This window comes from Scatophagus argus, chromosome 13 (assembly GCF_020382885.2).
Source record: "Scatophagus argus isolate fScaArg1 chromosome 13, fScaArg1.pri, whole genome shotgun sequence".
Classification (NCBI taxonomy): domain Eukaryota; kingdom Metazoa; phylum Chordata; class Actinopteri; family Scatophagidae; genus Scatophagus; species Scatophagus argus.
The window spans coordinates 11687026-11712576 of NC_058505.1; the positions used below are offsets into that span (position 1 = coordinate 11687026).

Genomic DNA, 25551 nt, shown 5'->3' on the forward strand with positions numbered 1-25551 from the left:
TGGAATCCCATCTTTCTGTTTCTGCTATAAACTGAAGTGAACAGAGCCTTTGAGCTTTGAGATGAAGTCATTAGCTTTATGTGTGAATGTGTCATATACTGCACAGGCCTCTTCATTCAACATGACTGTTGAGACTCAGACAATATGCACACAATGATTCAATATTTATATGCCCAGCACATTTAATTTTGACTACGTGCACAACAATGGGAAAAACGTAGCTTGTCTTTTGGAAGAGTGTCAGCACACTGTGATTCTAGAGAACACAAGGACTATTACTGTGAGATATGAGAAGAAAGAGCTGCACTCACATACAGCATGACATCTGCTACACATGATTCCAAGCTAAAACACTTCCTATTAACATGGACTTTTGCTGCAGTGAATTGCAAAAAATAAGTAGAAAAGACTGGTTGGGGAGGGTTCTTTTGGTGTAAACAGTGTAAATAAACAAAACTGAAAGCTGCTGAGTCAATGGAATTAATAAGCACTTCTGCCTCCAGAGATCCTCATGAACATGTAATTTTCATCAACGGTTTGATGGCCGTAGCGGAGCAATCTTTGATGCAAGTAATCAGTTTGGCTTGAGGACCAATTCATCTTTGACAATATTAAAGCTCAGACATGCACTCTGGGAAATTTGTTCCGTTTCACAGATGCTGATTCTTAACCTGTGTGAGATGTTTGATGTTGTCAAAGTATTTGCATAACTCAGATTTCAGCATGTAAACAACACATTTGTATATTTTGTTTTTATGGCCCAGAGTGTCCTTGTGAATGATATGATATGAGTGTGAAAAGGAAGGATGTTCAATCAGGAGGTGTATCTAGCTCTCTGACAAATGGTATTTTGTCAGTACTGTGTTTAACCAGGCTGTGATGAACGACATTTATTGAGTATTGGGTGACCCCTTGTCTTGAGATATGGCTCCCTGTGGAAACTGTTGTTTCCCATCGCCTGTACATGATAGCCAGATTCAAGTCCCCCAGCCTGCTCAGTTTGTATGGAATATTAAGATGAGACTTTTAATATTGAGACTTTTGTGTTATGAGGTACAATTTAGTAGGTACACTTCAAAAAGAGTTTGGAATCTCCTGTTATTGATCTTTTTCTTATTCAGTTCAATAATGGCTGTTTTAGCATAGGTTAAAACTGAATAATTCCAATGCTGAATGTATTTTTTTACATTTGAAAAATGTCCTTAAATATTCATACAGAATTACATGATAGAAGAGAATGCTGTTGTAATCCTGCCCTAATATCCTTTGGTTTTGAAATTTCTTTCTCGTCCACAAAAGTAAAGTGACCCTAAAATATTTTGTGAAACTGTTTCTTCTCTTTCTTTTTTGGGTGCTCTGCGGCCTACTCAGTTGGTTAAATTGAATCGTGTTACTAACTTTCTTTTTTCTGTTTCTATTTCTTTAGCAACATGTCTGATAATTCAAGCTTGTTATAGACATTAGGCACAGGTATTTGACACTAAAACAGGAACCAGTTTCTATTTAGGTCTGTGCAGATTTTGATGTTAAGCTTCCTGTTTCTTTCACCAACATCTGGTGTTTTTGCATGTTCTTATAACTCTGTTGCTCTTTTGTCTTTGTCCGCATTTCGTTGTTCATGTACATAACATAACATAACATAACATAACATAACATAACATAACATAAGATACAAATTGAACTGCACAGAATGTGACTGCTAGGTAGGTAGCTTGAGGAAGTGAATGAAATGCTTCTAAGCCCTGAAACTGCAGTAACAAGTAACAGAGATGTGTCAACACTACAAGGCAGCCTGGAAGCAGTATGGACACATTATGCATCATATTTGCTTGTGTCTAAACTGGAAATCAATCATATTCATCTATAGCAAATCAAAAACTCGTCTATAGATCTTCTACAGCGCCCACACAGATCACCAGATTTTCCTTGTTTTCCATGTGCTGAGTGACAGTTTTGACTACAGAAGTTAATGTTAATCTCTTCTCTTCACTTCTCTTCTCTTCTCTTCTCTTCTCTTCTCTTCTCTTCTCTTCTCTTCCGTCTGGTCAGTACTTCTCCCTTTCCAAGAACAGCTCACCCCTCCACCCCTTAAAACAAACACTCCCTTGTTACAACATTACCAAGTTCTGTTATGGAAAATGTACATCATGCTGAACCCAAGGCTATACTCGAGTGACACAGGCAGACAAATGCGTGTGTCTGCAGGCTTATATACTGTACTGTGTAGGAGTTAGTCAGCGAGAGAGAGAGAGAGAGGGAGAGAGAGAGAGAGAAGAAAGGGCAAACCTCTCTGTTTATCCTGGAACTGAGCCACTTGCCTTTCAGAGCAATGGCAGGAACCAATCTCTTTAAAGTAATTTGCAATCACTGTGCCTGAAAAGGCCTTTTGCATCAATGAGCTTTTGTAAGACATTTCATTTTAGAGCTGGCGAAAAAAAATAGCTATGCTGGAAATATTTGCTGCCAGTTGTTTTTTCCTCACAATCTTATTTGAGTTTGATAAATAAGTACCACTCAAAAGAATTTTCTTTTCGCTTCTTCATTTGGCCATTTAGGATGGACTAACATTCCCGTAGTGGTGCAATGTTGTTTGAATAGATTGTATCCTATCTCTGTAATGTGTGTTTAAATGGTGTGTCATTTATTCCATTTCTGTGTATTTTTACCAGCACTTCAAAAATTCCCACCCCAACAGCCAGTGAGCTGCTGCCTACAGATTACAGATTATGAGATATTAAATAGGGAAACTCTTATGAGATCAGATGGCAAGCAGTCATCAGTTCCTGAAAGCGTAGTTGCTAAATTCAGTATGATGAAAGTGTTGCACTGTGGGAACACTCAAGCTCTAGACAGAAAGATTAAAGTCCTGTATTTGAATCTATATTTGAATAAAAGCACTTAAAGTATTATCACACTTAAAGTATCACAAGTAAAAGTACTCACTATACAAACCATTTCAGAGTGTTAAAATATGGAGCCTTCAAGGTCTCGAAAGATGAAATATTTTAAGGACTTCAATGAGTCTTTTTTTATTAGACAATGGAAAAATGTTGCTTGCTTGCTTGCGTTGCTATCTGAGTTAGACCTAAGCAAGACAGACCTGAGTAGGTCTAACTTGCTTAATTACTTGCTATCATTGGTGTTGGATCCATAATGTATACTCGTGATACAATCTGAGTGAACTGTGATGCTATAAAAATGTCAGATAAAAAGTTAGTAAAATGGTGATTTTGTCAAATTAATTATGCCTTACCTCTGCAAGGTCACACTGAGATGTAGATTATTAAAACTTAAGATACTAAGGATATCTCAAGGAAATTCAATCGAATGCAACTGGACTTAGTTATTTGTCTTTGAAGACGTTTCAAAAGAAGGACGCTTGACTAGGCTGGGACTAGTCCGACTAGTCCCAGCCTAGTCAAGCGAGCATGAACTGATGAAGCCTCTTGGATGAGAGGTGAAACGTCTTCAAAGACAAATAACTAAGTCCAGTTGCATTCGATTGAATTTCCTTGAGATAACCATGACCTGGATGAATGAGAATATTCACAGGCTGATACTAAGGATGTTTGGATATCATGTGCTTGCAGTGGGTCTTGTACATGATTGTGTCAGCCTGTGGTCAAACCTGTCATAACCAAACAATGTGAAATTTTGTCAGCATTTAAGGTCCCCAAAGAATGTTGCCCAATGACTTAAGTGATCCTCTAACTTTGTCTCTAGCACCACCAGCAGGTTGACATTTTTGGCTCAGTGCAGTGACATTTAAGTTAAGTCTTCCCCAACAACAACTTTTAATCGCACCAAGTCAAAATGTGAGGCTAACACACAAAGATGGTGAAGATGGTGAACATCACCTGCAAAAAACCTCAGCATGATGAGGTTATCACTGACAGACATGAAGGCATTACTGTAAAGGACAGGCTTCAAAACGTGAAGCTATGTTTAAATATCACTGACAGGACTATATGTACATTGAAGGAGCTGTCGCTTGCTGTAATTGTTGTTCCTGTTTATACTGACTGTGAAGACATTCCCTCTTAAAACAATTTTAATGTAAGGTGAAAGGGGACAAATTTATTGTGTATAAACATGCACTCTGGGCTTCAGCTGAAGCTCCAGTGAGGCCCAGCTGTCTGTATTTACACTGAAAGTGTAATAGGAAGGAAGTTGTTCTTTAAGAGAGCTCTCTAATGCACGTTGTTGTTAGCACAATGTTAGCTGAACGCTCCATAGCATGGCTGTAGTCCAGTTAATTGTAGACATATCAACACAGTGATGCAGTAAATTAGCACCACAGTAGTAGTTAAAACATATAAAACCTCTTCTGACACTGCCATCCCCACAGAGACATGAAACTACTCAATCACAGTGGCGGACTCAGTATGTAATGTATAGCACTACATCACATTTTGTCCACTGGAAGGGAACCCCAGAGGACACTGTATCATGTCTCCTCTATCACAGAAGTGTCTCAGAGGGCGCTTTTGGAGAGTTTTGTCAAACATATGTGCACCCGGGGAAGGCGGAATCAATTTTATATTTCAACTCTAATTCCTTTAAGTCTGAGCTATACTTGGATGAGAAAAATGACAATATCTTCTTGGGACAAAACCTCTATTCATCTATCTATCGATTTATTGTGTGAATGAACATAAAACCTTGTGGGCCGTAAAGGCATTAAAAGACATTTTACTGAATGCAAAATTTATGAAGAGCAGCGACTACAAATCAATTCTGGCAGACTAACAGAAAAGTTGATTGATGTGCTGTCACATAAACCAACACAGTTTGTAATAAAATTGTAAAAAATAAATGTCATTATGTAATAAAGTCAAAGTCAAAGCAGTATTAATAATCTTTGTCAGCTTTTGAGATTGAAAACAAGAGTCTGGTCATTAAAGTTCCTGAAGATGCAGCAAACAAACCTCATTTCTATTGGACTTTGATATGAGCACATCACTGATTGATATGCACTGTCTCTGTTGTATAAATGTAAAGCAGGAGCAATATGGTCATTCAAGACAGCCGTCCATTCTTATTCTCTGGCTTGTCCTACACAGACTAATGTGATGTGACAGTGTTTGGGACACAGAGACAGCTTAATGTGACACCAAGCCAGCTGGATTCATAATCAGTAAACTCAGGGAACTAACTAATCACACAACAAAACACACAAGCCACAGTTCTTTTTTTTTTTTTTTTTTTTTTTTTTACATTCATCTAATAATGACAATGCTACACAAAAAGGTTGCTACTCAAATTCTTCAAGGGACATAAAATAAACAAATATAATACAAATAACCTCAACTGCTGCCCTAAGGTTAAAAAAAAAAAAGTTAAAATGAATGCAGTAATAGGAGAAAAATTGGATTTCAAAATTGGATTTGTTCTCAATTTAACTTAAATCTGCTGTTTCCTGATTTACAATTGAGGTTACTACGACAATCAGCGAAACAGGAGTTGTTAAAATTACAATTGCATCATAACTTGACAATGTTCAACAACTTCAGTTCAAAACAAACTCCAAAACAACTCCAAGGCAATTTTCTCTCCGACTCTTGACAATGACACTAAACCTAGGAATTTCTAATGAATGTCACTGTATACAAGCACATAATAAGTTACTGTTGCATAGCATTTCCCTCTTTGCTCCAAAAGTGTACATACTGTCCAATAGTTGGGGCACATACAGGTATATAAACCAGTGGGAACCCTTTGTGGTCAAAGCACCAAGACATATGTATGTACATATGTACAGAAACACCCAAATCTAGCATGATGATAGTTTAATGGAACAGATGACAATGTTGTGGTTTTAGTGGGAGGGGCTTTGTTACTTCTTCTGGAGATTTTTGGTTCTGTTCTTCTCTCTGGCCATCAACGATCGCCTCTTCCTGCTGGACAAGGCACCCACGGGTCGGATCTTCATCTCGGTGAAGTCCAGGGACGTCAGGTGGCCCTTCCACGGCTTCCAGTTCACTCCCTGACAGCAAGACAGCAGGTTGAGCGAGACAGATAGAGAGGCAAGAGAAACAGGGGCAGAAGCGAAGCACGGTTAGAGGGACAAGTTGGGATTGACGAAAGAGAAGGACGAAGGGGAAATCAGAGAGAGATGGAGACACAGAATGATTTTCTGGCATGACACCCAAGCAGAATGACAAACACTAATAAATACCAGCCTCTGGCTTCATTTCATGTGAGTACAAACTTGTTTTGACTGTTATTGCATTTCAAGACATCTGCAGCTGCAATATTATGGATGAAATCTCGACAAGAGCAGAAATCTCCCCTGGCATTTCCTTCAGTATCAGTCTCTCTTAGACATAATAACTGTTGTTGTTACCCTCTCAGCCTCGTAAAAAACACTTATGGTTTATAGCTGGTGTGAGAAATGTGTTTTCTTATCACTGCTGATGGATTCAGGCCATTTCTGCTTCACCTGAACAATCCAAAACAAAACAACTAGAAGTGGCCTCAAGTGAAGCTGATTGCTGACCAGGGAACAGCCTATGCGTGTGTGTGTAGAATGAAAACCAAACAATGTGTTACGATGAGTTATTCAACCATTATTTGTTGTATTCAAATCGTGACAGAAGAGTCAGTTTGTTGTCAGTAGTCATTACTGTATTTGTTATAAAGAGAAAACTCAGCAAATTTCTTCATGACTTTGTAACTAAACATGAGTGTTGAAACTTCCAATAACTGCTGAATTAATCACGAACAGCACTGACATTTTGAAGCAAGGGGGGATTCAGACTGGCAAACACAGAGACTAAAACAGCTTTGGAACCACTTGTTTTGATGGGTATGAAAGATCACAAGTCTACAGCATATCTTAATTTAGCAGATTTAAGTGCTAAAACTTCACAAAGCTAAGGTGAATTAAATCATTTACTGTGAAAAATGACAGCCTCATTTCAAGAATCCAAAGCGTATTCACTGGTAATTTAGGTTAGTGTAAATCTGCAGTCACATTATACTGTTAGTGCCACCTGTTGGTGTGAAGACACACTACACCAAAAGAGTTAACTTGACTGCTTTGTCTTTGACTAATTTCTTTGTCCTTGATTACATTGACCTTTATCAAGATATAACAGATCCTCTATAAAGACATACAATACATACACCACACAATGCAGGCCTTCCTCCCTGCTCACTCACCATACTGTGCCTGCTGTCTCCCCAGTTTCCATTGAGGTTGGCCAAGTGACAGTTTTTGTACCACCAGGCACCACGGTGGGTCAGGGCACAGTTACTGAGAGCGATGTCATTGTCTGAGTCAATAGTAGTCCAAGGCCGGCCTTGATGGTAGGTCATAGCATCACCTAAGGATCATCAACAATAATTAACAGTAAGACATTTATGTGTATTTTGGACACCAATATGTATATATATATATATATATATATGGCAGATACTGTGCGTCTGTCTGTCCTCATAGAGGGGACCCTCTACAAATCAAGGGTCTGGTGACAGAGGATGTCTCATGCTGTAGAGATTATCCAGTCCCTTCAGGGAAATTATTATTTGGGATTATATAAATAGAATTGACTTATTAATTAATAAGTTTAAATGTGACAAACTGTAAAGAATGGGCTGTGTGCAGTTCAGCCTGTATTCATACACAATCCATTCACACAGACTTTTGCTGCTCACTCCTTTTTCTTCCATGTGATCCCTGATGGAAGAAATTTAATAAAATGCCAAATATAGAGTGATACAGCATATGATGTTTCTGTACTCTGTGGTAGCACTCACTGTGCGTCTGTATCTGTTTGGGTTCAAAGGTCTCTAAAACCCAGCCTCCTTCAGATATAGCCTTCCCTACATAGCTACTGTCTATAACTCACTGAATATAAGTTTCTGTAACAAATATCCCACCTGCTGTTGGTGCGTATTTGTTTTCTCAGCATCCCACACAGTAATAGGTGGGGTGCCAACTGCTTGAAACCCCCACATTCCCACCCCTGTCTCATTGCCATCCTTGCCCTCTCCTCTTCTCTAGAACTCCTTCTATTTGAGCAAAATGTCAGAGAGAAAATGTAGGCTGCTCATGATGTCTTCTCAGTGTCAGATTTTTTGTATTGCTGGTTTGGAAGCAAAAAGCCCACCTGCTGTTCCCCTGTATGTGCCAATGGTGAGTTTGAACTTCTGCTTGACCGGTGCAATCTTAAAGTTGTCATATACGGCATAGACTCTCTCTGAGCCCAGGCCCAAGTCAAACCTCAGCTCATACTGAGTAGGTGTGTTGGTGAGCTCGTATATCTTATCCAGACCTGAGGGAACATCAGACAGAAAATGTGAAAGCAACAAGAAATACACTTTTTTCTATTCATATGTATATGCTGCAATGTCTGCAGAAAACAGGACATCGAAGCGCTCACCAATCCAGAACTCCTCTGTCATGTTGCCAAAACCTGCTATGTACTGTCTCCAGCGTTTCAGAAAGTCCTGCTTGCCAATGTTACGTCGCTGGAGGACCTGAAAGCAGCGAGTGAGCAAATGTTTCACGGACAGCTGTTATGCAAATGTTTCAAACAATTTGCTTTGGGTTGTTGGTAACCTTTCCTACTAATAAATTCCAGTAGCAATAATTGGAAACTTGCATCATTAAAGGAAAATAATACAGCATTTCCATAAAGCTGGGGGAGACCACAGCTTCTGCAGAGCAGAGTCAGGTATTTTGAGAAGGAGGAAGAAGAAGAAGAGAAGGAGGACAAATGAGAAATACGGGAGAGTTCATCAGCAGAACAGACCAAGGTTTTCATTAATTAATGCAACACTGTGATCATGTTGAGCCACGCAGAGAAGCACTTAAAACTGACAGTAATTATGATGTAGCTTTACACATGGTTATGACAAATACATGAGGGTCTGACAGCAGAATATCTTAGACTATAATTATTTAAAACTCATCAATTTAAAAATTTCTTTGAAATCATGTCTCTAATCTACTTTCTCAGTACTGGGGCATTCTGTTGTGCATATTTTAGGTGTTTCCCTGCTCCAACACACCTGATTCAAGTGAACTGGTTGTTATCAGGCTTAAGCAAAGCTTGATAACGTGTTGAATCCAGTGAGAAACCATTGATGGCTTCACACTATGACACACTATTTTAAACCCTGGCGTCAATCGCCTAAAGGCAGATTTGAAACTAGTGTGAAGAATTCAGACGTTAAGAAAAAAAAATGAACTATGCACTTGAGAACTGCTTCAGTCCCTAAAAATCAGCAAAACATTGGTCAAAATTGAAGCACTGGAGACTGAGATATGTTCACTTTTAGTTCTTAGCCCCCCAGAAAAGGCAACCAATCAGCATGTGGACATCATCAGGATAATTATTTTTTCCTAAAGCCACAAAACATTAGAGAACTGAGTTAATGAGTCACATCAGTGGAGCTCTTTAATATTTACTGGTATATATTCTGTAAACTTTTCTTTCTTGGCTAAAAATAAGTATTATTAATATCCTGGAACCAGATTCAAAATGATGTACAGTTTTTCAATAATTCATACCAGCCAGCCGCCTCCATCAGTGTCCATGTCGCAGTAAACCTCCACTGGTTTGGAGCGGTCATTGCTAATATAGATGGTGTAGATACCGCTTTTCATATTGCCATTCTTCATGATCTGAAGACAGTCCATGGGGAAGGGGTACAGGAGACCAACTGGGGAAGAAGATGTGACGATATTATTGATGTTTTTTTAGACTAATGATGTGACATGTTGCAAAAGAAAGGAAAGGAAAGAGTCTATTGAACCTGCAGAAGGCAAAAGTGACTCTGTAGACAGTAGAGTACAAACCTGTTTTGAAGATTGTCTGTACTGCCTTGCTCCTCTTATTGCCCCTGTAGGCAATGATGGTGACAATATATCTCTTCCCCATCTCCAAAGTGGACACAGAAAAACTGCTCTCCCCAGCTCTGAGCTGCTTTTCGACAGTCTGACCACAATAAAAAACAACAGTGGTAAATTTTGTTGAACAGAAGTTGTTATGTAATGTAGCTGTCTAATTTATTGTGCAGTATAACACGCTGTGTTTGACCAAGTTCACTGTATGAGGGAGGATACTATCTTGAACTTAAAGACAGGCATTAAATGGGCTCATAAATCCTTATAATCTGAAGTTAAATTTAACTTTAAAGTACCACTGAAAATATCAATCAACGCATTCATGTGATTAAAATCGCTTTGAGAAGATACATTTTATTTTTGACCACAAGAGGTCAGCGTTCTACACGCTTCATCTTCAAGTGAACATCCGTTTTTTGTTTGTTGTTGTCAAGCAGTGTAAAAACTGTTTTCCAAATAACATTCGCATTCTTCTAATAACAAAAACAGTCCAACATTGAGTATGTTGGTTTTTGACCAGTTTTTGGATGGTAACTGCATCTCTGCTTTTAGCCATTACAGAACAATATATATTTTTTTGCATCCTCATACACAAACAAACTCAGTTTTTTATATGACAATGTACCATATAGAAACTTATCTCTGTGTCTAGAAATAGCGAGACAAAGAGTTTAGTATCTCAGTTGTGACATTATTAAACTGCCTGGACAAAGTCTTGTTTTTTGGGGGGCATCACTTTCTCAGTGCACATACACCACTCGAGTATGCACACCTTTTCTTAGTACATCAGAATGTATAGAACTGCTAGTAAAATACATTGGAGTTAAGCTTACGGTGTCTGTCTGTTTGGGTGAGGAAAATGTGTGCGTCAGACCTCATGGCTAAGTACCTCCATGTTGCCATCCTCATCTCTGTAGGTGAGGATGTAGCCCTCGATGTCGGCGAGAGGAGGAACCCAGGTCAAAACAGCCGAGTCCAGCGTCACATCTGTCGCTTTAAGGTCCGCAGGGGCATCAATGTCTGTGGGTGGGAGCATAAACCAGAGTGGACTACAGCACAAGAATATGTTATCTATTGTGTGTCCATTAATACCTATTATAAACTCAGGTCTGGACTGGGTAAACAGAGGTTTCAGGTGAAGTTTCTCTTGAGTATGTTCACTGAACCTGGGAAAACTGATCACTTGAATAATAAATATAAATAAAATTATGTGTTTGTCAAACACAAACACATCATTTTATTGTACAGTATGTATCTTTTATTCCCTTTCCCCCAGTGATAAGTGCAGGATTAATGTATCCAACACTGGAGCCTCTCTCCACCTTAAAGCACAACACCAGAAATGAGTTCTGCCTGCCCGCAGAGTCACAATTTTCCTCTGCTGATAAACTGACACTTATCCTCTGCCTTATTTAAATGCTTTAGCGGTTTGACCTGAAACGGGTGCTGAAATGATTTATTTGACATGAAGATACCTGCTGTAACAGTAGGAGCCTGAGCCTCCCATGGCTCAAGAAATTGGAGGAAGCATATATCACCATGAAGTACAAAATCAGCCCAAATAATCTCCTATGTTTTTCTAGCCAAGATCCATATTTTTAGTCCTCTTCTAGTTAAAAAACCCTTCTGTGTATATAAAGGAATCATCTAGGTTTCAGTTTTGCTGCAGTTTTACTATCACTGAAAACATTAAGAGGATTTTCTGGTAATTGAATTGTAACAGGAGAAGATACAACCTAAATTTTTTTCTGTGAAATGTAGTGATGCTGACAGTTTTAACTGACATATTAATGGTGCTTATTACAAGATTCCATAAAGTCACAAATGTAATAACACAGGCTTTTATGTATCCCAGATGACATCTTTTGACACAATGGCTTTCCTATCTGAAGTGAGCACAATACTGGTCTGTAGCCACTGATGGTTTCTAATAAGTTACGACCAGACAAGTTTATATTCCAAAACTTGGCCATTTGCTGCCTAATTGAAAAAGATCCAGCTTTCACTTAGAGGTCCTCTGTGATTTTACAGATCATCTGGCTCACACAAAGACACCCCTGTTGTAATGCATTCACCATGTGCTGCCACTGCTATTTTTACCCCATGCTAAGTAACGAGACATACCCAGTGACCTGGCTCAGCCTGTGGGAGGCTTTTCCGGCAAGAGAAGGAGTTTTGGTGCTTCCTGGTAGTTTTGAAATATAGAATAAACAAATTTAAACTTTAAAAGAAATTTAGATTTTAATAAATCAAAGGCCACTTTGTGCATAAATTGATGGATTGCTGTTTTGTGTGTGCATAAATCAAAATGATCATTATTATTAGTAAATGAATAAATAAAGCAATTTCAAAGTTTCAGGTTGGCTTGTAGGGATTTACCAAATATGATTATTATATTGTTATATTATTGTTTATATATTATTATTATTATAGTTCAATTGAATTAAAGTTTTTGAAACTATCAGCAATTTTTAAGGTTATACTGATATATTAAAATCTCACACGTGATGCAACGTCAAAAATTCTCAACTTAACAACCCAAATGTATCCAATACTGTCACATAAAACATTATTTAAGAAGAAAAATACACACACATTTGCAAGGATCCAAAACCCCTCAATGCTGTTGTTCAGCATGAATTAAAATCATAAGATTTCTTGTCAACTTTATGAAGTTACTGTAGTTTTTGTTGTCCTCATCTGAAATATACTACTTCAAGTTACTGCTAAAACCAATTATCCCCCAAACTGGGGCCACATGTAGCAGACTCTGACTGACTGCAAATTCAGCAATCTGGGCCTGAGGTCTTTGTTTTGTAACAGCAATAGAGGAGTAACCTGTTTAAACCTTTTGTTTGTTGCCCGATTGTTTCTAACTCAGTTTACAGCTCTGTTATAGACAGTATCTTAAAAGTCACACAAATTTCATCCAGCTTTGTTTTAGTGTGTTTCTGCCTATTTTAAAATTAAATTGGTTGATTTTAGCATTACCTGGGTGGAAATTCTCACAGTTGTCTCACAAAGATATCAGCATACGGCCTCTGATTAGAGAAAATTTGTTTCAGATAACATCAATGAACAAATGTTTCCATATGTTGCTGCTCTTTCCAACTCTTACTTTGATTGTGGGTGAATTTGAAAAGAGAAGTCTAGACTGACAAAATTACCCATAACAAAGAGATAACCCTGCCTATTTGTAGCATATTAACCTGTCTCAGCTTTTGTTGAAATCTTCCTGGTGACTTTGCTCCCCTTGATGGCCCAGATGTAGACAGTGTAGAGGACCCCAGGCCTCAGCCCAGTCAGCCTGTAAGAGGTGGTGTCAGACCCGACTGGGATTTCCTCACTTGAGCCCTCAGAAGAGCTGTAAGTTAGGATGTAGCCATCAATGTCTGCCAGGACTGGATCCCATGACACGCTGAAGCTGGACTCTGTTTCATCTCGGGCTAAGAGGTTAGCAGGAGCATCCATTTCTAGAGAAAGATGTTAGTGGAAGTGGTTAATATACTACTGATGCAAACTACAAGATGTATTGTTTCATTTCTCACTTGAAGGTGAACAACTCCTTTGGCATGCATTTGCTAAAAATATTAATGATATAATGGCATATATTGTATATGGTTTTGTCTGTCGTGTGATGAGATTGAGAGAAACTCGCAAAGTAAAGTGCTTCCTCGGGTTTTGATTGTTCTGACTTTAATCTCAGAGACATAATAAAGTTCTTCTCACAAGTAAGGAATATCTCAAGGACCATAACAACAGCCTGCAGACTCCCCAGATCCCAACCTGATCAACAATCCATGGGATCCAATGTTTGCAATGGTTTCAATGTTATGATGATAGGTGTATACATCCCATTCCATTCTCTTTCCCCTGGGAGCCTGGCACACCTGCATGTTGCAGGAAGGACATATTTCAGAACATTTGCCCTTCTGGGTTTGCTGTCATGTCCTCAACTTTCATCTCAGCTGGAATTTTTCTGTATCCATTCATATATTCTGCATAGAATGGACTTTATCAAGGAAGTAACTGCATGAAGCTTTGTTCAGAAGGTGAAGAGTGCTTGTCATGGTGACACCTGAAGAACCTGGTGATGGAGAGCAGGAGTGAAGAAAGCTCTCAGACTGAGGTTCACTTCAAGGCCCTCAAGTATCCTCTTCTGGTCTTCTCTGATTCAGATATAAGTATGAAGCTGTACCAAGGATCCAGTTCAGTTGGGATTTTACACGCAAGTTAGAACGTTTTATCAGTTTGCGCTAGTGTACAGACAGCCGATACAAAGCAATGAAGTTCCCAAGCCAGTCTTCAATCCACCCTTCATCTGTGATCACAAACACAACATGTAACTGAAATGGTGAAAGGAACTACGAATAGAGCTGCAGGCACAGATGTTCTGGTCACTTGGAAAAATGGGCCTGAATTCTTCCGTAAACCCCATGCATGACTGACTGAGAGGAGACAGCAGGGTAGTTCCAGGACATTCTGGATGGAGTGTACCTCTGAGCTGGCATGGGACTGCTCAGGAAGAGCTGGAGTAAGTTATTGGGGGAAAGGATGTCTGGGCTGCTATGCTAGCCATGACCCGCATAAGAAGTTGGCAAGTAGATGGATGAACTGATGGATGAATACATTGGAAAACTCTTTTAAGCAAACAGGCCGATTCTGATTAGTTTAACATGTGAGACAAACATTTTTCTCTGAGGGTTTAGAGGGGAGTTGTCCTGTCAGTATGGGGTGCTTGACGATATGGTGCATAAAACATAAACATGGCCCCGCAAATGTCAACTTGAGCTGAGTATTTCGACAGAGGCATCGACGTTAATTGCTTGGGTAATTGGATTTAACACAAAATAGAATAATAAAACAGATTCGAGATTTGAGACCTGTCTCAGCTTGTGTTGAGATCTTCCTGCTGGCTTTGCTCCCCTTGATGGCCCAGACGTAGACAGTGTAGAGGACCCCAGGCCTCAGACCAGTCAGTGTGTAAGAGGTGGTGTCAGACCGGATTGGGATCTCCCCACTAGAGCCCTCAGAGGAGCTGTAGGTTAGGACATAACCATCTATTTCGGCCTGGACTGGATCCCATGATATGCTGAAGCTGGACTCTGTCACATCTCGAGCTGAGAGGTTAGCAGGAGCATCCAGCTCTACAGGGAGATGTTAGTAGAAGATATCAATAAACTACTGAGGCAAACTATAAACTACAGACGAGCTGTGGCTCATCCTAAAGCATTTCTATCAACCTAATGCTAGACCAGGCCTCATGATAAATTGAGAATAGAATAAGCAGCATCCAGTTCTACATGTCAAGTCGGGGTTTCTAACTGAGTTAATAACCAGATGCTAGTCAGGTTACCATCTAGGGGAAAAAAAAACCCAACTTATTTTTCTTTAAATTGTCAAAATGTTTCAAAGTGCCTTAATAAACTAGTGCATGTAGATATGCATTCAATCCCCAATTTGGCCTTAGTTGATAAGCTCATTTAAGAGCTTTGAATTTGAACACGAAATTGTAGATTTAGGACCTGTCTCAGCTTGCGTTGAGATCTTCCTGCTGGCTCTGCTTCCCTTGATGGCCCAGACGTAGACAGTGTAAAGGACTCCAGGCCTCAGACCAGTCAGTGTGTAAGAGGTGGTGTCAGACCGGATTGGGATCTCCCCACTAGAGTCCTCAGAAGAGCTGTAGGTTAGGACATAACCATCTATTTCGGCCTGGACTGGATCCCATGATATGCTGAAGCTGGACTCTGTCACATCTCGAGCTGAGAGGTTAGCAGGAGCATCCAGCTCTACAGGGAGATGTTAGTAGAAGATATCAATGAACTACTGAGGCAAACTACAAACTACAGACGAGCTGTGGCTCATCCTAAATTATATCTATCAACCTAATGTTAGACCTGGCCTCATTATAAACTGAGAATGAGCAGCATCCAGTTCTACATATCAAGTCGGGGTTTCTGATTGAGTTAATAACTAGATACTAGTCAGGTTACCATCTAGGAAAAACAAAAACAATTTATTTTTCTTTAAACTGTCAAAATGTTTTAAAATGCCTTAATATACTAGTGCATGTAGATGTGCATTCAACCACCAATTTGGCCTTAGTTGATAAGCTCAGATGTTTAAGAGCTTCGAATTTGAACATGAAATTGTAGATTTAGGACCTGTCTCAGCTTGTGTTGAGATCTTCCTGCTGGCTCTGCTTCCCTTGATGGCCCAGATGTAGACAGTGTAGAGGATCCCAGGCCTCAGACCAGTCAATGTGTAAGAGGTGGTGTCAGATTTGATTGGGATCTCCCCACTAGAGCCCTCAGAGGAGCTGTAGGTTAGGACATAACCATCTATTTCGGCCTGGACTGGATCCCATGATATGCTGAAGCTGGACTCTGTCACATCTCGAGCTGAGAGGTTAGCAGGCGCATCCAACTCTACAGGGAGATGTTAGTAGAAGATATCAATGAACTACTGAGGCAAACTACAAACTACAGATGAGCTGTGGCTCATTCTAAATTATATCTATCAACCTAATGTTAGACCAGGCCTCATTATAAACTGAGAATGAGCAGCATCCAGTTCTACACATCAAGTCGGGGTTTCTGACTGAGCTAATAACCAGATGCTAGTCAGGTTACCATCTAGGGGAAAACTAAACTTATTTTTCTTTAAAATTGTCAAAATGTTTTAAGGTGCCTTAATATACTAGTGCATGTAGATATGCATTCGATCCCCAATTTGGCCTTAGTTGATAAGCTCAGATAATTAAGAGCTTCAAATTTGAACATGAAATTGTAGATTTAGGACCTGTCTCAGCTTGCGTTGAGATCTTCCTGGTGGCTCTGCTCCCCTTGATGGCCCAGACGTAGACAGTGTAAAGGACCCCAGGCCTCAGACCAGTCAGTGTGTAAGAGGTGGTGTCAGACCGGATTGGGATCTCCCCACTAGAGCCCTCAGAGGAGCTGTAGGTTAGGACATAACCATCTATTTCGGCCTGGACTGGATCCCATGATATGCTGAAGCTGGACTCTGTCACATCTTGAGCTGAGAGGTTAGCAGGCGCATCCAACTCTACAGGGAGATGTTAGTAGAAGATATCAATGAACTACTGAAGCAAACTACAAACTACAGATGAGCTGTGGCTCATTCTAAATTATATCTATCAACCTAATGTAATACCAGGCCTCATTATAAACTGAGAATGAGCAGCATCCAGTTCTACACATCAAGTCGGGGTTTCTGATTGAGTTAATAACCAGATGCTAGTCAGGTTACCATCTAGGGGAAAACTAAACTTATTTTTCTTTAAATTGTCAAAATGTTTTAAGGTGCCTTAATATACTAGTGCATGTAGATATGCATTCAACCCCCAATTTGGCCTTAGTTGATAAGCTCAGATAATTAAGAGCTTCAAATTTGAACATGAAATGGTAGATTTAGGACCTGTCTCAGCTTGTGTTGAGATCTTCCTGCTGGCTCTGCTTCCCTTGATGGCCCAGACGTAGACAGTGTAAAGGACCCCAGGCCTCAGACCAGTCAGTGTGTATGACGAACTGTCAGGTCCAATTGGGATTTCCTCACTAGAGCCCTCAGAAGAGGTGTACATTAGGACGTAGCCATCTATTTCTGCCCGGGTGTGATCCCAGGACACCTTGAAGCTGGACTCTGTTTCATCCTGGGCCAAGACGTTAGTAGGAGCATCCAGCTCTGCATGGGGAGTTATGGTTAGTAGAGACTACTCAAAGACATTGTTACAAACATAACAACAACTATGCACAACTGATCCACATCAGTATAGTATAGTTACCTCTTACAAATTACCTTCGGTTATTGTGTAAGAGATAAGACACGTCAAACTTGGATGTCTTTGTAGGAGTGATGACTGATGTTTTTTTTTTATTTTTTTTGTTCTTTTAAACTTTTTTTTAAGGAGCAAGAAATAACTGCTGTGTTACAAATGTTTAAATTTAGTTATTGTTCAAAAAATGTGACATTGTACTCTGCTGAGGTCTTGAATCCAAGTTTGATGTCATATCAGATTGTTATGTAAGCAGATGTGCTATAAGTACACTATGAGCTATGTTAATTGAAGAACATGCAAACTACTATTGCAAATAACTGAGCGTGGGTGAAAACTATTATGGTTAAGAAAATTCTAAACCAGTGATACTGTTCATACAATATCACTGGTTTGGCTTCCAGATGAATTACATATATTGTCTTGTTTCTTTGCTGCTTTATATCCCTCTCAGTGATTGAATTCTCCAAAACAACAACAACAAAAAAAAACTGGTGATTTTAAAACTGAAGATGAAACTCCACAAGTTCTTAATGATAAATTATTAATTAGAGTAAGTACAGGCTATTTGTGAACTTATCAAACATTTACACTGTCGGTATTTAGGAGTTTCATCATTATAAAGGTGGGAGCTCTTTGTTCCTTCACTACTGAGTAAAGCCCTCGCACTTTTTTGGTCCCCATGTTCCACTGAATTTTTAAAGCATTTTGGATATACGCCAGTCAGCAGTCAAAACCATTCTTCTGCCGCCTTTCTTCTGTGACATAAAAGCAAGCAGACAGCAACAGCTGCTCAGCTTCACAGCAGCCAAGATTAAGAGAGAGGAGAACATAGCAGAAACAAAATAGCTGGCTTTATTGACTAAGCAAAATTGGCTCTCCTCAAACTTCTTACAGACATTCAGCCCCAGGCTACACTAAACCACCTTTCAGTGAGGTGTCCGGCCTAATTATGTTAAATAGCCTTTTTTCAGTGAGAGTTCAAGTTTCCATCTTGGCACTTAGGCAAAGAGGGGTTAGTGTGGTAAGTGCAAAATGTCAACTTCGATGCTTTTTACTTTATGCCAACAATAAAGGAAATTGTCCAGAAAGCCAGCACACAGAAGACCAGAAGGAAACGATTGAGGCATTGCACACAAAGGCTATTTGAGGTAAGAGCATCTTACAGAAAGTAGTTTAAGAAATAGAAACACTTAAAACATCTTTCCTTCTGTTCACAGGCTGTAACAAAGGAAGAAAACACAAACACTACCTGAGAGATCTGAGTTTGGCAAGTCATTGTGTGGACCCTCAGCCATTAAAAAATGTAAAGAGAATTAAACCTTTTGTTTCTATATCGGAGGTACTGTGTTACAACAGAAATGCTCTAACGTTATGTCTAGCCTTCTTGTTGACTTCATATCACTTACCACACCCTTTCAACTTATTTCTCCCACATTTAAGTAAAGGCCATCTTTGAAGCTCTTTTGCTGTTGTGGCACAAAAGATTGATTATTTCTGGTGAACCGGGGTCCCATTCAAAGTTTACCTGTTTCAGCTTCTGTTGAACTCTTCCTGCTAACTTTGTCTCCTTTGAAGGCCCAGATGTAGATGGTATGGAGAACTCCAGGCCTCAAGCCAATGAGCCGGTATGAGGTACTGTCACGTCCTACAGGGATCTCACCACTTGAGCCCTCAGCAGAAGTGTAGCTCAACATATAGCCCTCTATTTCTGCCTGGACTTGATCCCATGAAACTATGGCAGTGTCCTCTGTTACTTCAGTGGTGACAAAGTTGATAGGGGCATCAATGTCTGAAGAGGAAGAGATAAAAAAAAAAAAATAAGAAACAAGCACACAAATAAAAAATGAAGAGTTCACCTTCCAGTTCCTCCACATTGGAGGAAGTACAAATATCTGCAACAGTCAGATGACAGCACACGGGTTCAAAAATTGTGGTTGTGGAAAGAAAGCAGGAACAAACAAACATTAAACACTGTCACAAACCCTACAACTGACGACCTGTACTAACAGGTACAATAGGAGTAAGCAGCACAAGCTGTTAAAAACTAGTGGAAAGAATGACGAGTTGACAAAGAGAAGACAGATCCTCGGACCAAAATGACAAAGCTTGTTCTGTAGTGCCTTCTATAGTGATCAGTGATCAGTATAACGGTTACAAAAATGACTCGCGCAAGTGTAGGAAAAGACCATTGTGATGGTTAAATAAGACAATGTTGATTGTTGTTGTGAATGGCTGTCCCAGGTGACCCAACCTATCCCCTAAGAAGTCTTTCTATAGGCTACTTATACATTACTTCTTTGTCACCCGCTGAAAGGGCTGGTGTTTTTTTCTTGGAAAGAAACAGGCATGAGTTTTTCTTATCAAAGTAGAAGCGGTGGGTTTGGACTTTCACCAAAACAGCATTAAATTTGCAGGTGTGGGAGAAGTAAGTGAGGAGTCGAAAGCAGAACAGCAGCATGTGGCTGGTAAGATTTTGGGGAGTTAAGAGTCTGGCAAGAAGGAACTGTGGATCACTTATAAGAAATGTCACCGATTGTCTTTCCTTTTCAGTCAGCTCACAGAGTGTATGTGACATGTAAAGCTTTTCTAAACACCATATTTTGGTTTGCATGGACACTGATGATGTACCAAAGGAGAATTTGTATTCTGGTTCAAAGGAAGGGCTCTGTGAAGTTCTAGCACATAACCACTGTCTGTCTTCACTGAACTACACAGGATGAGCTGCAGTTGGAAGTGGACATGGCAGAACACAACGCCTCTGTTTGTAAAGTCAGCGGACTTGAGGAATCACAGGAGACATGTGGACGATTCAGACAGAACAGTTGGTGTGTGGTTGGGTGTTCAGTCTCTGTCGAGGGAATCTTGATGAAAGCCAAAAGAGAGGGAGCGACCAAGAGAAAGGGAGACATAAGATAAAAGTCACAGAGGCGTAGTAAGAGAGATACAGAGGAAGTGAAGGGAAATGTAAAAGCAATCATCATTTAGGATTATTCCTCTGTGGCAGCAACTCAGTCGAGGTCAGTCTCATGTCAGTGCACAGTTTGCATCATGAAAACTGATTGATGATGCATCCAAGAGAAGAAAGGCACTATGGCAACTGTCTGACAATATATAACCTCTTTTCTCTTCTCCTCTCCTGTTGTCACTTCTCTGAGCTTGTGGCTGCGCTGCTTTGACAGTTTGTCAAGAGCTAAACCACAGCAGGAATTTATAATAGCTCCACTTTATTAGGATTGAGTGTTTCCCTCAAGGCCAAAAAATGAGGGGTCATTCAGTAGTCTAAGTGCCTCAAGTGATCTAGGATCTAAGGGAGCCAAGAAAGCGTCTATCCACTCCTTTGGTTGGAAAACACATTTATGTACACATATTTTCATGAGTTTGTATATCCACATTGACATAGAATGTTGGCAACCATCTCTCAATATTTTGATATCACACATGTATTAAAATATAAATCTAACATCATTGTGTGTGTTAACGGATTGATTGGTCTGTTCTTAACACATGACATGTTTTGTAAGTTAACCTTTACTTTAAAATATATGTGGCATGGTGAATATTTTATATAGACAGTGTACTTGTTACTATTACACCTAATAATTTCCCATCTGGACCAGGCTGCATGGGCCCCTCGGCACACTATATTTCTATCTTGAATTATGGCATCACCTTGGAAGTGGTTGTCTTACATACTAGAAGTAATTTCATTTTAGTGACACTAGCAGTGGCTTTTATTTTATATAATGTATTTAAAAATTGTAGATGTAATAATCAAAAAGCTATTTGCCAACATAGCCAAAGCAAAACCTCTGGCTGTGCAGTCAGTTTGACAAAGATGAACCTTTTCTTAAAATTAATTATTACACACTTAAGGTTTGTGATGCATAAACTAAAGTAACGGTGGCGACAGATGCCTTCTAAATTCAACAAAGTTAAATTAAACAAATGGGTTTCAGATTGGTTAAAAAGTTAAAACTAAAAGTTAAAAAGTTATCTTAAAGTGTTATTTGGTTTGTAACCATTTGAATGAAGGTTGTAATCAAGGAGGCCTTGTTCTCCTTCAAAACAAAGGTTTCTTTCTACCTCTTTTGGTACAGCCCCTTTTGCTCTTATAGGGAGTATCGTTGCTGTTATGGCTACCTGATGTATTCTAGACGTTATAAGATCTTTTTCCAAGCACAACTTTCCAAGGGGGCCTTGCATTTGCTCTGAGGTTTCAGTCTATAATGGATTGAGTTTCTCCAGACGTTCTACCCCACTAGCTGTGTAGCTAGTGGCTACCGGGCTACAGAACACGAGCTGTGGTTTCGCGCCGCTTGGAAAACAGCTTATCCATTATGGCTGGCATGTACACCATAGGCTGCGACCACAAGGCGCACAGCAACAGGCTGTCTTTCATCATTTACAGCAACACAGCTTCACAGCCTGACTGCAGTGGAAGCCATACAGTACGTCTGCGGATGGAGCAGAGGGAAAATATGCGTAAATAGGTGCCACTGTTTTACAGACTACAGTACGTCAGGTGTGACATATGTTTTGTTGCAGAGTCCCTTGGCTACCATAGTTTTTTCTTCGTGTTTGTTCAACAATCTCTTTGTACCATGAGCAGCTCATAATTCTTTACGGTAGAACTTACTTACTGTTCTGACACTTCTCAAAGTATATGTGTGATGTGGATCACATGAAAGGCGCCTTTTGACATCATAAATCATCAAATCATTATCAGTATGCCAGTTCACCAGCTGGAATAAAAATTTCAATTTTAGAAACATCCTTGGCCCTTTAAACCTTGACTTGTACTATCAAATCAACACAAATAATCAATATATTATTACTCATCAAGCAGGAAACCTTTATACCTCTTGTTTTCTTTCTTTTTTTCCCTCTTCTTTAAATGTTCTTGTTTTCATGTGGTAGTAATGTTATGATGTGTGTGTGTGTGTGTATAATTTGATATTTTGTACTTAAAATAAAAAAGAAAAGCCCTACCTCAGTACAGATCTACACGTTATGATATGCAGCCACAACTACGGGCATTAATGGAAGATCCCCCTCCATGCAGTATCTTTTTTTATATCCTTTTGCCACAGAGACTTGCCTGTACATACTGCATGTATTCATGCACATGCTCAGCATGTTCTCTTACTACACCAATATACTGGAATTACAAGACAAATGTCACATTTTCACTTGTTTTTTTTCTGTCATCGACTGTACAGAGTTGGTTTAGAAAACAGTGATGGACAAGTCTGAGCAGGCAGGGTACTCCCACTGGGGACACACAAGGTGCTATAGTGTGTCCAGATAACATGAAGACTAAACATTCAAGTCCTCCATCAAGAGGCCAAGACCATCTGCTTTTGGTTATACAGGCCTCGGTGGTGACTTTATTGAATCTAAATCAGCAGCAGCAGCCGTGGTATGTTGTGTTTATATGCCTTATAATCTTTTGGCAGGTTAGTGACTGTGAAATGTCTGTTCCAAGCAGAAATCCTTTTGGTTCTGGTGTTTTCTGAAATGTTAGCTGTCATTAAATTATTTCAGTCTGGAACTGATTGGCAGTTAAAGGATGTCATACAGCCATCCAGAGAATCTCACACGTACACACACGTGCACACACACACAATTTTACATTTACTGCAAGACAGCATAATTTCAGCGTATCGCAGGCTGAGAGAGGATGATCAACAGAGCCACACAAAGCCACACTGGATGCACATGTGACACCCTAGTCATGAATATTAAATTAAAAAGTGTAATTCAATAACTAGATACATTATACTGTCCACTCCTGTCTTCACATTTAACAAAGTACAAAGCCATAGCAGATACTAACGCCATGTTCAGCACAGTTCACAGCAATGTGAAAAAAAAACAGCTTAGTTGATGAAGAAACAACTTAAACTGAACTAATCCGAGTTTCGATTTTTAATGGGAGCAAGTCAAGAGGGACTGTAAAAGTGTGAACAAAATATTATAAGAAAAATTTAAAGAGAATTGAGGCAGAGAAAAGTGAGAAAGAGAAAAGAAGATGGATGATAAAAATGTGGAGGAAGTGTAATAGCTTCTATGATGTAGGGAGTCATACAGTCGCTATACAGTAACGCATTGCATACTGCTACACAATGTCGCTGAAATTGTCTCTTTGTGGCCCATTATTTTAATATCCCACCTTATTCTCGCTCTTGATATTCCTATAAATGTCTTCATTTCTCAGTGTATCTTTATTGTTCCTGTGTTCTCCTATTATACCTCACTTTTACTTATTTCTTGCTTTAAGCGTAGCATTTACTGTCCTTTTCTTCTTTATTGTTATTGCAATGTCTACATTCAGTCCTCATATTCTTTTTATCTCATGCTGCATATAACCGAACATGCTGTTTGCATTGGAACCAGCATGTTCGGTGAGATAATAGGTAAATGTGCTCTATGTTGCCCCATGCCAGTCATCATGAAACCGCTGCATTCTTGCTGGCAAACGGAGCTGGGGACTATCCTCCTCAGTCACCTCTAAGCCTTTTTTTTTTGAAACACCTAAAATGAAGGATTGTAGCTACTGGAGTGGAGACAAGCCACTGTCTGTCTGGTGTAGATTAGTACACATACTCATACAGACACACACACACACACACACATGCAATTACTACATGAGTAGGTGACGCACTCACACACAGAAAAAAGGATTAGCAGTGACAGGGGCCCTTGAGCACCTGAGTGCTGAAAGTACCTAGCTACCACTGATGACTAAAAACCATTAAATTGGCTGCCTGAGGGTCTAAGAAACAAAGCGCCATCAACCTTGAGACTGCTTTTGAACCGAGTGAGCTCTGGGGGTGGAGTAGAGCAAAGGTGAAGGAGGAAATAAAGGAAGGGAAATTAAAAAAGACAGAAAAGTAGAAAAATAACAAAGCACAAACGAGCAGAATAATGGCAGCAACTGAAGATCTGCCAAGCCATTGTGGACCATTTGTCAGTCACTTCAATAATAACTTCAAAGCCACTGAATGCCAGGGCTAAAGTGAAACTGTAAAATGAATTCCTCCTCACGTCCTTAAAGTCCAGTCCAGAACATAGTCAGACCAAATGCATGCAACTCAATGCCACAACATTCAAATCCAACATATGGACTCTGAATTATGGCCCATCTCACCTCAACAATCAGGGAGCTTTTACACCACTCATATCGTGTTTCTTTTTGTTGACCAGGCTCACCACAGCCATTAGGACCTGTCCAGGTTATTAGCCTGTAAATTCCAGTCGTCCATCATTAACCCATAATCGTGCCCATTGACTGTATTCATCATGCGATTACCTCTGGCTGTGTATGGACATTGCATCGCATAGCAAGTCAGTGTTGTGTATGGCGCATAATACAAAAAAAAATTTTCTATTAGGTCCTGACCGCTGGTGAATTATAGGTGGATTGACAAAAGCTAAGAGTTGTCTTTGATTCAAAACTAAGTGGAATATGGATTTTCGTCACTGTTTATTTAATGTGTTTCACTTCCACATGTGGCTGATCTATCATCTTGAGTGTCATCCAACTGAGACAGTCAATGGCAGCACAAACGCATATTCTTTGCAATTTCCATCCAGCAGTTGTCCATTTGAGGGAAATTGGGCCCATTTTGTGCATGCCAATAATTTGCTAAAGCACTGTTCCCTGAGTAACACATTAAATGATTTGCACAATTAACACAGTTAAAATGTTAAGTGGATGGTGAAGACTTATGTGTTAACACTGACCTGTGGCACCAGAGACAGAGGAAGATTTTCCCTCAGTCGTTCCTTTGATGGCCTGCACTGAGATCTGGTACTCTGTTCCTGGGAACAGACCTGCACAAACACCACATTTTCTAAACTTTTAAATGGGAACATTTTAATGGAATGCAGTTTGTAC

At 39.6% G+C, this 25551-nt stretch overlaps 1 protein-coding gene across 4 annotated transcripts in view; it reads right to left on the minus strand.

The window, feature by feature from the left end:
* Positions 1–4632: 4632 nt before the first annotated feature.
* Positions 4633–25551, minus strand: part of tnn (tenascin N) — a 47958-nt gene continuing 27039 nt past the window's right edge. For 3 of the 4 annotated variants that reach the window (XM_046407523.1, XM_046407526.1, XM_046407524.1), the window contains 15 exons: positions 25398–25487; positions 19177–19440; positions 17294–17557; positions 16658–16921; positions 16021–16284; positions 15382–15645; positions 14740–15003; positions 13066–13329; positions 10746–10876; positions 9809–9947; positions 9521–9672; positions 8388–8484; positions 8115–8279; positions 7165–7328; positions 4634–5986 (listed from right to left, as the gene is read on the minus strand). In XM_046407523.1, the coding sequence (XP_046263479.1) occupies positions 5837–5986; positions 7165–7328; positions 8115–8279; positions 8388–8484; positions 9521–9672; positions 9809–9947; positions 10746–10876; positions 13066–13329; positions 14740–15003; positions 15382–15645; positions 16021–16284; positions 16658–16921; positions 17294–17557; positions 19177–19440; positions 25398–25487 (2936 nt within the window). In that variant the 3' untranslated portion in view covers positions 4634–5836. Of the gene's footprint in view, positions 5987–7164; positions 7329–8114; positions 8280–8387; positions 8485–9520; positions 9673–9808; positions 9948–10745; positions 10877–13065; positions 13330–14739; positions 15004–15381; positions 15646–16020; positions 16285–16657; positions 16922–17293; positions 17558–19176; positions 19441–25397; positions 25488–25551 lie in introns of all 4 variants that reach the window. The other variant, XM_046407527.1, reaches the window with a different exon arrangement.